At 34.0% G+C, this 15,076-nt stretch overlaps 1 protein-coding gene across 5 annotated transcripts in view; it reads left to right on the top strand.

The window, feature by feature from the left end:
- Positions 1 to 15,076, top strand: part of PPP4R4 (protein phosphatase 4 regulatory subunit 4) — a 110,457-nt gene that overhangs the window by 36,918 nt on the left and 58,463 nt on the right. For 3 of the 5 annotated variants that reach the window (XR_012919677.1, XR_012919676.1, XM_012738628.2), the window contains exons 4-5: positions 12,999 to 13,146; positions 13,656 to 13,729. Coding sequence is in view for 2 of the 5 variants with exons in the window: in XM_012738628.2 (XP_012594082.1) it covers positions 12,999 to 13,146; positions 13,656 to 13,729 (222 nt within the window). In the remaining 3 variants the exon portion in view is untranslated. Of the gene's footprint in view, positions 1 to 9,690; positions 9,795 to 9,898; positions 10,265 to 12,998; positions 13,147 to 13,655; positions 13,730 to 15,076 lie in introns of those variants that run through there. The other 2 variants (XR_012919678.1, XM_020285618.2) reach the window with 2 other exon arrangements.

Genomic DNA, 15,076 nt, shown 5'->3' with positions numbered 1-15,076 from the left:
GAGCTCCAGACACAAGGGAGCTTTGCACTCACTTGCAAGCTCTTTTTCACAGGTCTCCACTGTTTGCTCTGTGAGAAAAGTTTGAGGAGGCAAGGCAGGAGACTAGAGTCCCCCTTTCTGATGTAGGTGTGATGGTGATTAGTTGCTGTTGAAGAGCAGGAGCTGACTCTGCCCACCTCCTCAGAACCTTCTCCTGATGAAATAAAAGTCTAAGCGAACCTCCCTGCTTCTAGAGCACAGGTGAAGATCCATTGCTTCTGTGGGAGTGGTAAGAACAAAACCACCTGCCTCCAGGACCACACAAAAATCACTACTTCTGGAAGAAGGGTGGAAGCATAAGCCTTTGGACCCTGAGGAGGGGTAGAGATGTTAGACCCAGGACTCTGTACTGATTTACACAGAGGTCTGCTAGCAGTAGAGAAGAAACTCGACCCTGCCAAAGACACCTCCCCCTTTGTACCCCCAAGATACAAAGTTATAGGGTAGAAATAGTGATAAAGCTCCATTCATGAGGCCAAGGTTTACAGGCCCTGCCTAAGGTGGGGCTGGACCAAGATCATTGAGAATCCCCTACATCCTAGCAGGTAGTAATGAGCAACAGTAGTCTACTGCTAGGGAAGGCACAGGGGTGCAGAGAGAGACCCCTGCTTAGAACTGTAGGTGGGGCAGGAACGCTGAGGAAAACCCTTTGGCACCCCAGTCTGCACGTTAAAAATGAGGTAACAAAGTGAAGTATCTCCAGAATGGAAAAACCAGCACCACATGTACTCACCAGCAAATTAGTATTAACAGATCAACACCTAAGTGGACATATAGGAGTAACATTTATCGGGTGTTGAGAGGGTGGGGGGGGGGAGGAGGGGATAGGTATATACAACCACGATGAGTAAGATGGCAACATTTGGGGGATGGACACGCTTGAAGCTCTTACTTGAGGGGGGTGGGGGGCATGGGCAATATATGTAACCTTAACACTTGTACCCCCATAATATGCTAAAATAAAAAAAATTTAAAAACTTAAAAAAATTGAGATAACAATTAGAGGAATTTGAAACCTTTGCTGCTGTCAAGATTTCCATGGCAACATCAAAACTCAAATTTAGCTCAACTCCTGACTAGACTTATTCAATCCCCTATACTCACAGCCTAGCAGAGGAGGCATGTCCACTTCTGAGCATAAATACCATTGCCTCCATTTTCACTAAATGTCCAACATTCAATCAAAAATTTCTAGGAAATTTTTGGAAAAATAAGGAAAAAAAAATTACCGAGACATAAAGCAAACAACAAATCTAGTATCATATAGTATCAGTGGTGACTCAGATGTTAGAAGTATTAGGGAATGTAACTATGATTAATATGTTTTAAAAATCCAGTAGAAAAACAACATGCATGGACATAGGGATTTTCAACAGAGAGAGGAACTATAAAACAATTAAATGGAAATGTTAGAAATAAAAAGGATGATATCAGTGATGAAGCATTCCTTTGATGGGCTTATCAACAGTTTGGACATAGTTGGGGAAAGAATGGGGGAACTTGAAGATAGAAATTATCCAACCTGAAACAGAGATAAAAAAAGAGTGAAAAAATAGAAGAGGATATCCAATAACTTGCAGACAGTATAGAGAGATTGAATATATATGCATTTGGGGTCTCAGAATGAGAAAAGAGGAAACAGGGAAGAAAAACTATTTGAAGAAATAATGGCCAAGACTTTTTTGAAATTAATGACAAACAATAAACCACTGATCCAAGAAGCTCAGAGGACCCCAAGCAGGATAAACACACACACACACACACACACACACACACACACACACACACACACACACACACACACTCTCACACTCCTAGACATATCAGAACCAAACTGCTGAAAATAAAATAAGAAACAATCTTGGAATCAGCTAGAGACAAAGAAAACATTACGTAGAGAAGAGCAAAGGTAAGAATTAAATAGATTTTTGACCAGAAACTATGTAGTCTACTGGACAGTAGAATATTATATAAAAAGTACCCAAAGCAGAAGGCAAGACACAAAATTAAACTTTAAAAAACCCCAGAAGTATATACCCAGTGAAAATATCTTTTAAGGATAAAGGCAAAATGTGTTTTCTTTTAGACAAACAGAAATTGAGGGATTAATTATTCCAGACCTATACTACAAGAAATGGTAAAGGAAGTTCTTTAGGCAAAAGTAATGTGATGCCAGATGGAAAGTTAGATTTACATGAATAAATGAAGAGCACCAGGCTGAGTGTGGTAGCTTATACCTCTTATCCTAGCACTTTGGGAGGCTAAGGCAGGAGGTCAGGAGTTTGAGACCAGCCTGGGTAACATAATGAGACACCCATCTCTACAAAAGATTAAAAAAAAATTAACTGGGCATAGTGGCACATGCCTATAGTCCCAGCTACTCGGAGGCTGGGGCAGGTGGATCACTTGAGCCCAGGAATTTGAGGTTGCTGTGAGCTATGATGATGTCACTGCACTTGCCTGGGTAACAGAGCAAGACACTGTCTCAAAAGAAAAAGAAAGGAAAGGGAAAGGGGAAAAGAGGAAAGAAAGGAAGAAAGGAAGGAAGGGAGGGAGGGAGGGAAGGAAGGAAGGAAGGAAGGAAGGAAGGAAGGAAGGAAGGAAGGAAGGGAAAGAAAGGAAAGAAAGAAAGAAAAGAAAGAGAGAGAGAGAGAGGAAGAAAGGAAGAAAAGAAAGAAAGAGAAAGAGAGAGAGAAGGAAAGAAAGGAAAGAACACCAGAAATGGTAAAAATCAGGGTAAACGTAAGAGAAATAATAGCAATTCTACACAAATTCTTTCAGAAAACACAGGAGGAAATAACTTCTTAAGTCATTCTATCAGGCCCAGCATTACCTTGATACCAAAATGGGACATAGACATTACAAAAAAAACTGTAGATATGTGTCTCTTATGAGCTTGGATACAAACATCTAAAAAATGACAAATCCAGCAATATGTCAAAAGGGTAGTATATATCATGACCAATTGGGGTTTATCTCAGGATTTCAGGGTGGTTTCAAAATTCAAAAACTAATCAATATAAATTATCCTATTAGCAAACTAAAAAAGAAACATCACCATCTAATCATCTCAGTAGATTTAGAAGAAGCATTTGACAAAATCCAACAACCATTCCTGGAGAAACAAAAATAAAACACAACTCAGCATGCTGGGAATAGATAGGAGCTTCCTCTGTGAAAAACTTACAGGTTCACTTAAAGGTGAAAGACTGAGTACCTTCCCCTAAGATGAGGAAAAAGCCAAGGTGTCTGCTGGGAAGAAAATATCTTCTTCCCACTTTTGTTTAACACTGTAATTATACATTTCAGCCATACAGTCAGGCAACAAAAGTAAATGAAAGGCACCCACATTGCAGAGGATCAAGTAAACTGTCTTTTTTTCCTCAGAAAATATTATCATCTATGTAAGAATCTATAAAAGAATACAGAAGGGTTGTAAGATACAAGATCAGTATACAAAAATCAATTGTATTCCTACATACCAGCAACAAACAATTGGAAAATGAAGTTTTCTTAAACTACCACAAAATGGCATTAAAGTATGTAATGCTTAGGGATTAATCTGATAAATGATATGCAAGACCTATATACTGAAAACTTAGTGAATGGAAAGGAATATCATGCTGATGGATCAGAAGACTCAATATTGTTAAGATGTCAGTTTGCCCCAGATCAATGTATATATTTAATGCAAAATAATAAAAATTCCAGCAAGGTAGGTTTTTTTTGGGGGGGGTGGGTAGGAAACGACAAGCTAATTCTAAAATTCATATGAAAATATAAAGGACCTAGAGTAGCCCAAACAACTTTGAAAAATAGAAACAAAGTTGGAGGGCTTATACTACCTGATCTCAAGGCATAATGCACAGCTACAACAATTAAGGACTATATGATACTGGTGTAAAGACATACAAAGAAGTCAATGGGACATATAAGGAGTTGAAAAAAAAAACGAGTTTAAAAAAAAGTCAGTTGACTTCCACACAGGTGCAAAGACAATTCATCATAGAAAGGATAGGCTTTTCAATGAATGATGCTGGAACAATTGGGGGGAAAATTCCATATCTTGCATCGTATATAAAAATGGACTCAAACTAAGTCATAGGCCTAAATGTTAAAAAATAAAATTGGAAAAATTTCTAGAAGACATCATAAGAAGAAATCTTTGTCACCTTGGGTTAGGCAAGATTTTCTTATGTATACCACTAAAAACATGATAGAAGAAGAAAAATTTGTTAAGTTTGATCTTTTCAGAAGACACTGTTCAGAGAATGAAAAGGCAAATCAGAATGGGAGAAAATATTTGTAAATCACATATGTGATAAAGGACAATGTGTTCAGATTATAAAAAGAAGTCTCAAAACTCAATAATATTAAAATAATCCAATATAAAGAAACAGGAAAATTTTGAAAGATACTTCACCAAAGAAGATTTGTGGATGACCAATAAACATAAGAAAGGATGTTCAACATCATTAGTCATCAGAAAACTGCAAATAAATCTACTAGCCAACTGTTAGAATTATCTGCACTATGGAAACTTCAAATGGGCTGAAAAAAAAAAAAAAAAAAAAGAATTATCTGCACTAAAAAACCTGACCATACCAAGTATTGGCAAGAAATGTGAAGCAACTCAAACACTACTGGTAGGAATATAAAATGGTACAACCACTTTGGAAAACAATTTTGATAATTTCTCAAAAATTTAAGCATATACCTATCTTCTGTATTACCCAGCCATTTCAATCCTAAGGATTAAGAGAAATTAAAGCATATGTTCATATAAAGACTTGAACATGAATGTGCTTTACAACTTTATTTGTAATAACTAAAACTGTAAATATCCAAATAACCATCAACAAGTGATAGATAAATAAATTATAGTATAACCATTCAGTGTTATAATACACTTTATATATTCTAAATCTACGACCTTTGTTGATTATGTATTAAAATATCTTCTTCCACTCTGGTTTATCCTAACGTTTTAGATTCTGTTTTGTAAACAACATGATTGAATTTTTAAAATCCAATCTGATACTCTTAATTAGAATATTTCACCCTTTTGCATTTAATGTAATTGCATATGTCCTTTTACTATTTGCTTTTTCTTTTTGTCAACTGCTCTGTGTTCCTTTTTCTCCTATTTTGTTTTTATGAATTGATGAAGTAATTTTATTATTCCACATTTCCTCCCTTTTGTTAGCATGGAAGTTATATACTCTTTTCTTTTGTTAGTGACCTTAAACATTACAGCAAAGACATGTTATCAAAGTTTAATATTTATAGGTATTTTTACCTTCTTCCTGGATAATACAAGAGCCTCCACTCTTTAATTCCATTTAATCCCCTTCTGATTTACATTATTGTTGTCAGCTATTTTAATTATTTATATATTTCAAGCCTCAGAGATATTATTGTTGTTTGATATAATCAAATTTAATTAGATTTATCCACATATTTATCATTTTATTTATTTTTTTGCCTATAGTATTTCTATTTGGAATTATTTTTCTTCTGTCACAAGAACACCCTTTAGTATTTTCTTTGGTACAAGTCTGCTGATGACAAATTCTCTGTTTTTATTATTCTAAAAAAGTATTTCATATTAATTTTAAATAGATATTTTTATTAGCATAGGATTTTACACTACCTATATGGGGATTTCTAGAAATATGTAGGCAAATTTATGACTTCTTAACTCTGCAGCTTATTTTCTTTTGTCATTTTTGGAAAATTCACAGACATATTTTCAAATGTGTTTCTGCCTAATTTTCTCCCTTCTCTTCTTCTAAGACTCCAATTTCACATATATTAGATCTTTTCATAATATCTTTTATGTCTTTTATGTTCTTTCTTTTCCATTCCTTTTTTTCTGTTTTGTGATTGATTTTGTGTGTTGAATCCTAAGCCATAGGATTGATTTTGTGTGTTGAATCTCCTGGTTCACTAATTCATGTGGGTCTAACCTGATTTTGATTATTGTAGTTTTTTGATCTAGAATTTCTACTTAGCTCCTTAAAATCTGCCATATCCTTTTTTATATACCTTACAACTATCATTGAAATTTTCAATTGTGTCTTACATCCACTTGAACTAACGTATGTATCACCAGTACCTGGAATACCTTTTGGTATTGCTCCTATTTTCTGTTGTTTCTGCTGGTTCTCATTCATGTTATGATATTATCATATGTCTGGATATTATTGATTTTGTGCTTGATCTTGTATTTGACAAATTATTTGTAGAAATAGTTTAAAGCCTAGGGGTATCTTTCTCTAGAAAGGAATATGTTTTCTTCTGGCAGACATTTAACTGTCCTAGAAATAAAGTCTCATTTACCCCAGTTTCAGGTATTATATGATTTGAAGTTGCTCTCCCCTGCAAAGGCCTATCTATTCAGGATTACCCTTACTCCTATTGCAGAGGGGATGTCAAAGAATTTACTTAGGCTCCGATTCTCTCAGGACCCTCTTCTAGAATCAGCAAGTACCCCAAGGGGAGAAAAAGGCCCCAAATTATATGGCCACTTTTCTGGATTTCTGTTGTCTCTTAGATCTTGGAAGGGTAATTTTTTACTACCTCATTAGTTTCCATATCCCTTTATGCAGATGATTTTTATATTTTATCCAGATTTAAAAACTATCCTTATCAGGAGAGTTGATTAGACTTACCTAGTCTGCCTTTAGTCTTAAAGAAGTTCCGTTTCCTTTTATTTTTCCTTCTTAGTTTAATCTCAGAATGATATTAACCCAATGTTTCATTTATATACTGGCATAGGTTCCATGTACACATATATACATCTACCATAGCCTGTTATCATCCCCACATCAATACAAATCAATTGATTATTTTCTATTGTTATGTTAGGAATAATTCAGAATCTAAAATATTTTGCCAAAGCACTGTGACATATCTCCTTATTTAAACTTGGAGTTCTTAAGCTGCCTTATTTTGTTGGGGTGAAATTATGTTTATAGTAGCAGTTCTCTACTTTTTGGCTATGTTTTCTTTGTAGGTAAGCTCATCTTGACCCTTGCCTTTAAATATCATCTATATAAATTTACTTATTTGTAGGAAGACCTTTTCAGAGTATCAGATCTGCATATACAACTCCCTGTTTGAAATCTCTACTTGGATGTCTCAAAGTTAACAAGTCCAAAATTGAGTTCATGGCATTTGCCTCAACACCTGGGCTTCCTCCATTATTCTAATGTGGGCTTCCTCCAGTCCCCTATTTTAATGTATACCACTGTTAGCCACCTGATTTATAAGCCAGGATTTTGAGAGTTATTTTTTGATAATCTTGGTTCTTTTACTGCTCATATAGTCTTGTTTTTTAATGTATTAAATATTTCTTAAATTCATCCACCTCTCTCCAGCCACACTGCCTCTACCCTAGTCCAAGCTATTATGAGGGTCTGCTCAGATAAGATGTCCAATGATCCTTACCTACTACCTTCCTCCCATGCTATCCTGCTTGCCTCCTTTTGATTCATTTTCAACTTTATAGTCAGCACAATATTTTAAAACATTTAAAACTACAATTTGTATATTCTCTTGCATAATGTTGCTAGGGCCCTACATAATTTGGGCTTTTTCACTTTCTCAACAACCACTCTTGCTCTGTGCTCTAGGCACCCTGATCTTTTAGTTTTTTGAATCAGCATTCTCCTCCTTCTCAATGCTAGAAATGCTGTCTTTCTTACTCTCTTGCTTTCCTATCTCCCTTATCATGCCCTTTCTCTTCACACAGGCCAATTGTCACTTCTCAGTGAAGTCTTCTCTGATACTCCAGAGGAGATCACCTGTTAGATTACCCTTAGAAAATTTTGTACTTCCCATCCTTACCTGTTATCACAATTTTAACAAGAGAATTAACAGTGTTGTTAGAATGTAAGCTCCATGAAGGACAGGGACAATGCTAGTCCTGCTCATTGCTAGGTTTCTAGTACCTAGCAGCAAGTGCCTTAAATGCAGCTAAATGAATATTTGTTGAATGTTTCAGTGTGTATAATCGGCAGGACTCATTCAAGGGTATTGGTCCTTATCTTTGGCTTTTTTCCAATTTCCCAGAATACTTAGTATGATTCTAGTTCTTAATAAATAACTTTGAACGAAATTAAAATTTTATTATTTTTAGAATTAAATTTTCTTTGGGCTACTTTAGAGAGAGGTTAGGGATAGAAGGTAAAATTATCATGACTGACTAGAAAAAAAGTCCTGTTTTCACTTGCTTATAGAAACTTGCCAGGTTTTATTGCTGCTGTTTTTCTTAAGAAAACATTTATGATTTTTTTCAAAAAATATTTGATTAATTAAAGTTTGCTATAATGTGGGTCATTTGAAATGTTAGTTACAGCTATCACATGCACTAAATGTTTCTTTGATAAACACATCTTTTCTTTGCAAAGTTTTAAATTTCTGCTTATATTTACATTTTAAACCTTACTTATGAAATTACCCATGATCCTAATTTTTTTATATTTAAAAATGACTTAGCAGAGTAGTCTAGCTAGAAGCTCAATTTCAAAACCATGGTCTTAAAATTTACTTATTTGTCTTGGTGTTCTTGTGATTTTGCATGGCAGGATATTTCATTGTACATTTATAATAGTCACATGATATTTGCTATTAGTATTGGTATTTCCATTATGGAAAGAGATCTTCAGGATATTTTTATGTGTACTTCCTCATGAACCTTGCTAATCACTGAAATACAGATTTAAAGGAAAGTAAAACATATCCCTTTGTTATTTCTATTTACTGTCTTCACTTTATTTTCTCTCCAGATTTTGATTTTCAATGCTCTTAGCTAGTTCTCTCTACCCTTTATTTTAATGTAGAGCATGGCAGTCAGGGATAGGGAAAAGAATGAGGCATCATAGTTAATTGTTAAAGGTATCTTAGAGTTGACATGTTCCAATTATTCATATTTAACTCAGTTTTAAAGTCTTTTATAAGTATTGTGATTTTTATAGTGAAAAGAGCTGTTCATTGTTATTGTTAATTACTGAAAATTCCCACATTTATGATCCTCAATACGCCAGATATTTTACATGTCTTCAATCTTCAATATTTTAATATTTAAGTCCCTATTATTTACTTTCAAAGTAATCAGGCATGTTATCTCTAAAGATGCACAAAGATACTTTGTAATTTTATAGTTCCTTTACCAGTTAACAGCACCATTCACAGTAAATGCTTTTTAGTTTTATTTAAGAAGATTAGTTTCAGAATTTGTGAATCTAAAATATTTGCTCTTTTGGAATAAACCAGTGATTTATTTAATGCTTCTTTATATTGTGTATTGTAAAGAGAAATCTTCTTGATAGATATAATGCAGGTTTTTTTGGAGACAGAGCTATTTGCCTCTCTACAAGGAATTTATTTATGTTTTCAAAAAATGCTTTCTTGTACCACTCATGCTAACTAAAGAATGAATTTAAACACAGAAGTGTCTAGTGCATTTTCCTTTCTTGACTGGGCATAGTTTTTAAATTCTGAAGTGTGCCATTAACTCATTAATAAAATGTCTCATTTCATTTTTGAGGAATTCAAGTTGGGATGCCAGCCATGTAATAGTATGTAAGAGAAATGGTAACTGGCATTAAGGCATACACTTAAGCAATAGAGGAATTTCCTTTTCAGTGTCTTCCAAGGTCCATGAGGATGCACACTTATTTATCCAGAGAGTATGGATCTCACTTATGTTTGTCCAGAGGGTGTGACTCTGTGGAGGAGAACACTTATTGGTAAGTATCAAACTCTTATTGTATTATGTTTCAGAAAAATGTTTAGAAATCAATTGATTTTTAGCAGTGATAAAGTCTCTTAGTCTGTGCTGGTTTCTTAACAGTGGACAGTCCCAGATGTTGAAGTCAGCACAACAAGAGAAAAACCCAAATCCTGATAAGACTTGAGGATTTTTCGAAACTTATATGCAAAATAGTTGGGGCAAATGTTGCTGCGGGAGTCAAGACTAAATAATACAGTAAGAAGATATGAAGTTGGAGAGCTTCTCATGTTCTTCTTTTGCATAAAGTATCCATACGTACAAAATCCAGGACTTTAATGGCTTTAAGAGGTGGCAGAATTGCATCTCTTGGAACTTAAGACAACAGACTCATGTGAACTGGAATGTACATTGTGGCCCTCACAATTTACTTTAATATTTCTTTGCAAAGTCCTTTCTGTTTCTTAATAAAAGCTGTGTCTTTTGAAACTTGTAAGTTGATGTATATTGGCCACATCAAATCTCTTAAAAGTGTTTTCCAAGTCCAAAGTTGTTAGTGTGGAACAAATGTTTGTTTTGGAAATAGTAAAACATGGGAGTATGGGAGGGTTTATTTCACAAACCAATTGCTGTTTCTGCTTATGCCTTAACATTCCTTTCTTTTTCTCCCAGTCAAGAACTCTTAAGCTCTATAAATGACTATTGGTTGAAAAAACTTGTAAAATAAGTTTGTGCATGTGATACAGAAGTTTAGAACAACACCCTCCCCTGCCCAATCAGACACCCTAATATGTGATAGATTTTTCTGGGAATTAACCATAGCACACAAACATTTGCCATAGCAAATGCCATGGCCAGATTTCTCACACTACCCCATGAAGGCTTAGGATAGATTTTAACCATGCCTTGATACACGATGAATGGAAATGAAAGCACAGAATCTGTGGGGAAAAATCTGGCAGACAAGAGTAGTTAGAGTTGCCAGTTAGCCCACTAGCCTTCAGCAAAATACTCTGAGTCTATTTCTTCTGCTGCAGAAATATGTGTGTTATGTCCTATCATGATGCCTGGCAGTGTCCCACTGTGCTGAATCAAGGAGTCTGGATATGTGGTCTCAATCAGGGTTACAGGGATGCTGGGGTAGAAAGTGGCAGTGTGAACATGATAGAGGATTGAGAATGCGTTTCTGTGTGACTCATTTTTGCTTTGCCTTCTAATTTAGCCAATCCCTAATTTTTAGGACTCACCTCAAAATCTCTTGAAACCACCTTTTAGGAGATGTGGAAAATGTATTTGAAGGGAGAGAGCATCAAGAACAGAAAAGTGTAGGTGGAAGGATGAGAGACATTTAGTCACCCAGGGATTGCTTAAGTGATTGCTGCTGAGTGCCTGCTGTGTGCTAGGAGATGGGAGTACATGAAGCTCATGGCACAGTTGTGGGAGATAGACCATAAACAAATGAATATGTTATGTGTTGGCTGATGTTGATGAGTAAACCTGTAAAAGGGGTGGTGAGAGCTGGTGCAAGGAGATGGCTTTCAGTTTAAAGTAGGTTCATCGGGAAGGCCTCATTAAAGAAATGATATTTGAGTAGAGGCTTGAAAGAGGTCAGGGAGCCACACATATGGAAATCTGGAAAAAGGGGGAATTGAGAAAAGATCTTGTAAATCATTAAAAGGACTTTGACTTTTCCTTTGGGTAAGATGGAAAGCTTTCAGAACGTTTTGAGCAGAAAAGTGGCACAATCTGACTTATTTCTCAAAAGAATCTCTTTGGCTGCTGCATACGGAATAGAAGTAGAGGGGCAGTGATGGAATCAGGGACTCGTTAAAGGTTATTAGAATAATACAGGTTGGAGATGGTGGTGGCTTTGACTAGGGCAGTAGTGGTAGAGGTGACAAGTGGTCAAATTCTGGATCTAGTTTGAAGGAGGATCCTTTCAGGATTTATTGGTCTTTTGATCAGAAAGAGTGAGAGAATAAGAAGAGTTAAGGATGACCCAAAGTTTTCAGACTGAGCAGCTGGAAGGGCTGAGTTGTCATTTAATATTTACTGAGATGAGGAAGATAGCAGGAGGAACAGGTTTTGGGGGGAATCAGTTAAGGTGTGAACAACATGAGATTCCTACTTAGATATCCAAGGGTAATATAGAGAGGCAACAGCTGGATATACAATGGTCATTATTTAAATGCTTATTTTGAACAATAACTTGGTAAGTCATAAAAGTTCAATTTAAATGATTTAAATCTCTATTAAGATAGTGTTATAATTCACACCATGCTGTAGGAAATAATGCAGAAAAATTAATTTTCCTAAGATCATAGATATGAAACTTCATTTTATGACTATAAGTTCCATATTGTTCTATTAACTTTACTGTATTAGTTATAAAATAGGCATACAAAGGAAATTCTCATATTAATAATAATCATAATAGATTGAGCAAATAATACTTTTAGCTGCCTTTACATTACATACAGACACACACACTTAGAGAAGTGTAGGTAAATTCTTTGGGGCTTATTTAGAAAGATAGTTTTTTAAAAAATTTGTTGGTATGTTGAAAACTAATATTCTTATGTAGGCTTTAATTTTGAATATGCATTTTAAAATTATTTTAATGGTACACGAAGGTGGCTATGAATATAATTTTTAAAAACATGTTCTTATATTTAAGGATTTCTTTTTTAAAAACAGTTTATTTCATGGTAATTTATGTTCCTACCAGTTGTTAAAGGGAATGATACATTTGCACACTTTTAAGTGTATTCCTTTTTATAGTAGAATGTATAATGTTTAGTTTTTGAAGCAGAAGTACAATTAATGAAAACACATGACTGTCTGAGCTTTGCCGTTGTTCTAGGTAGGATGACAAACTGTACAATATAAATAGCAAAATAGAAATTGAAATCTATCAGAAATGCCTACTCTATTGTTTAAAGGTTTATGAACTGTTTATAATTTTCATTCAATAAACCAATGAAATGTTACTTTATTTTATAAATTCCTAAGACATTCAAATTTTATGTAGTCTAATGAATTAAATGATCAGCAGATTAATATAGTTCTGTTAAATAATAGAAAGAAGTATATATCCTTGAAGGTCATATATAGTAATTTTGTGGACTATGATTATGTTTGGGTTATATAATCTTAGATTTTTAAAAAACTGTAATTTTTTATCTCTCATTATGTAAATAGCAAATTCTTTCTGATTACACAGGAAGTCTTGCATGTTGCAGGAGTGGAAATGCAGTTAACGGCTGCGGTGTCGTTTTTGACCATTCTACAGGAAGAATCAGTGTCAATCCATGCATACGCCCATTCCTTCCTCCAAGTCATTCTACTACATCTGGAGCACAGAGACACAGGTCAGGGGCTTGGCATGCTTAATTATATATTTATTGATTGATTCTTGTATATGGCCATAAGGTTATTTGAATTCTGTTAGCCTGCTGAGGATAACTGAATGAGGCCATGCTGTTTAACAGTTGAGTAGTTGTATGACTTAAAATAGTCATGGCTGTCACCTCACAAAACCACAAAATTCACTGTTATTGAAAGATGAAGTCTCATTAGTTCATCTTATGATTTATACTTTCTTCTTAGCTTTCTTTTTCCTTTTTACAACACTTATGTTTATAGTATTATTATATAGCAAAAAAGAACACTTTGCTTTAGAGATATCTTCCTAATATTACTTTTATAAATATAAAAATTTTCTAGATGTTGGCTAAGAAAATAATAGAGAAACTTCCTAGAATAGTAATAAAATAATTTCTTCCATTTTGTCATTAAATGCTATTGTAACTATTAATGGCTGAGTTGAAACTGAATTTGTGAGACATTTAATTTAGCATTTTACATCTGTGTCAATCAGGTGTCAGCAATGCATGGTTGGAAACTCTTCTGTCTGTTATAGAAGTATTGCCAAAAGAAACCCTAAGGCATGAGGTAATACTTTTTTAAGTCACTCTAAGGCTTTTTATTTTTATGATTTTTGACAGAAATCATTTTTAGAAAAGGAATAAAATTTTCCATTCAGAAAGCAGCACATGTACATTGTAGAAAATTTAAGTAATATGGAAAATAGAAGAAAAATAATTCATAGTTCTGTACTTGGCCACTTTTAAGATTCTGATGTATTTCTTTTCAGATTTTTTTCATTCATATATATATATGTATATACACACACATATATGGCTGCTGCTTGGTATATTAGTGATCATGCTGAATTTATATATGGTTGTTTTTCACTTAGCATTATTTTCCTCTGCTATTTCAAACTCTCTTGGTAGTAGCTACAAAATATTTTACTAGTTAAGCATTTAACCAGGTTTACAGGCTTAAATTTTACTGTCAAAATAAGGCATTAATGAACATCTCTAGAGAGCTTTTTCTGCTTTTCAGTTAATTTCTTTAACTGTGGCTTCCAAAAAAGTGGAATTACTGGGTCAGAGGGCATTGATTCTTAAGCTCTTGACTAATAATATGTGAAATTTTGTTTCCCTGGACTTTTATCAGCACTAGTGTACAAATTTAATTTGATGGGACAAAATTTTTTGTTATTATGCTGTTGAATATTCTCCCATACATTATATTTATATCAGTTCTGTTTATTCTTTTGGAATTGTCTGATCCTACCCTTTGATCACTATTTATATGTACTGTTTACCTATAAAGGTTCCTAATCCTTTGTTATACTTGCAAATATTGTTGCAAATATAATTCCTAGTTTGCCTACCTATTAATTTTCAGCATTGAACAATATATCCTTCTCTAAAGGTTTTAAGTAAATTAAGATGAGAGAATAGGAAAAATAGTTAGCAAATTTATTATTCTCTAATAGGATGATTGTACATTCTTTGAACATTATCGCTATGTTTATTTCTTTCCAAACATGTTGTGGTTGATAAAAAAGTTATCAGTCATTGAAATGTACTCTACTGATTTCATTAAGTGTTTTTGTCCTTTCTTTGCCCTCATACAGTTTATGATTCTATCGTGGTACCAAAATAATTGCTTAAAAATGGGAAGATTTATCCAGTTATAAGGATATTTGTGTACTTGATGCCAAACATCTAGATGATTAAACGTTGAATGTAATGTAGACATGTGGTATTTATATTTTTTGAAGACTGATATACAGTAGAATGTAGTTTTTACTCAAGAATACCATATATTATTTAACATGTGTTTTTTTAAGAATGTATCTTATTTTATTTCAAACCTTTCACTTTTAAATTATATTTTTCATTATGTATTGAGTAATTCTGGATACTTTGTTGAGAGAAAACAAAC

The sequence above is a fragment of the Microcebus murinus genome, chromosome 6 (assembly GCF_040939455.1).
Source record: "Microcebus murinus isolate Inina chromosome 6, M.murinus_Inina_mat1.0, whole genome shotgun sequence".
Lineage (NCBI taxonomy): Eukaryota > Metazoa > Chordata > Mammalia > Primates > Cheirogaleidae > Microcebus > Microcebus murinus.
This window is presented reverse-complemented; position numbering and strand designations above follow the sequence as displayed.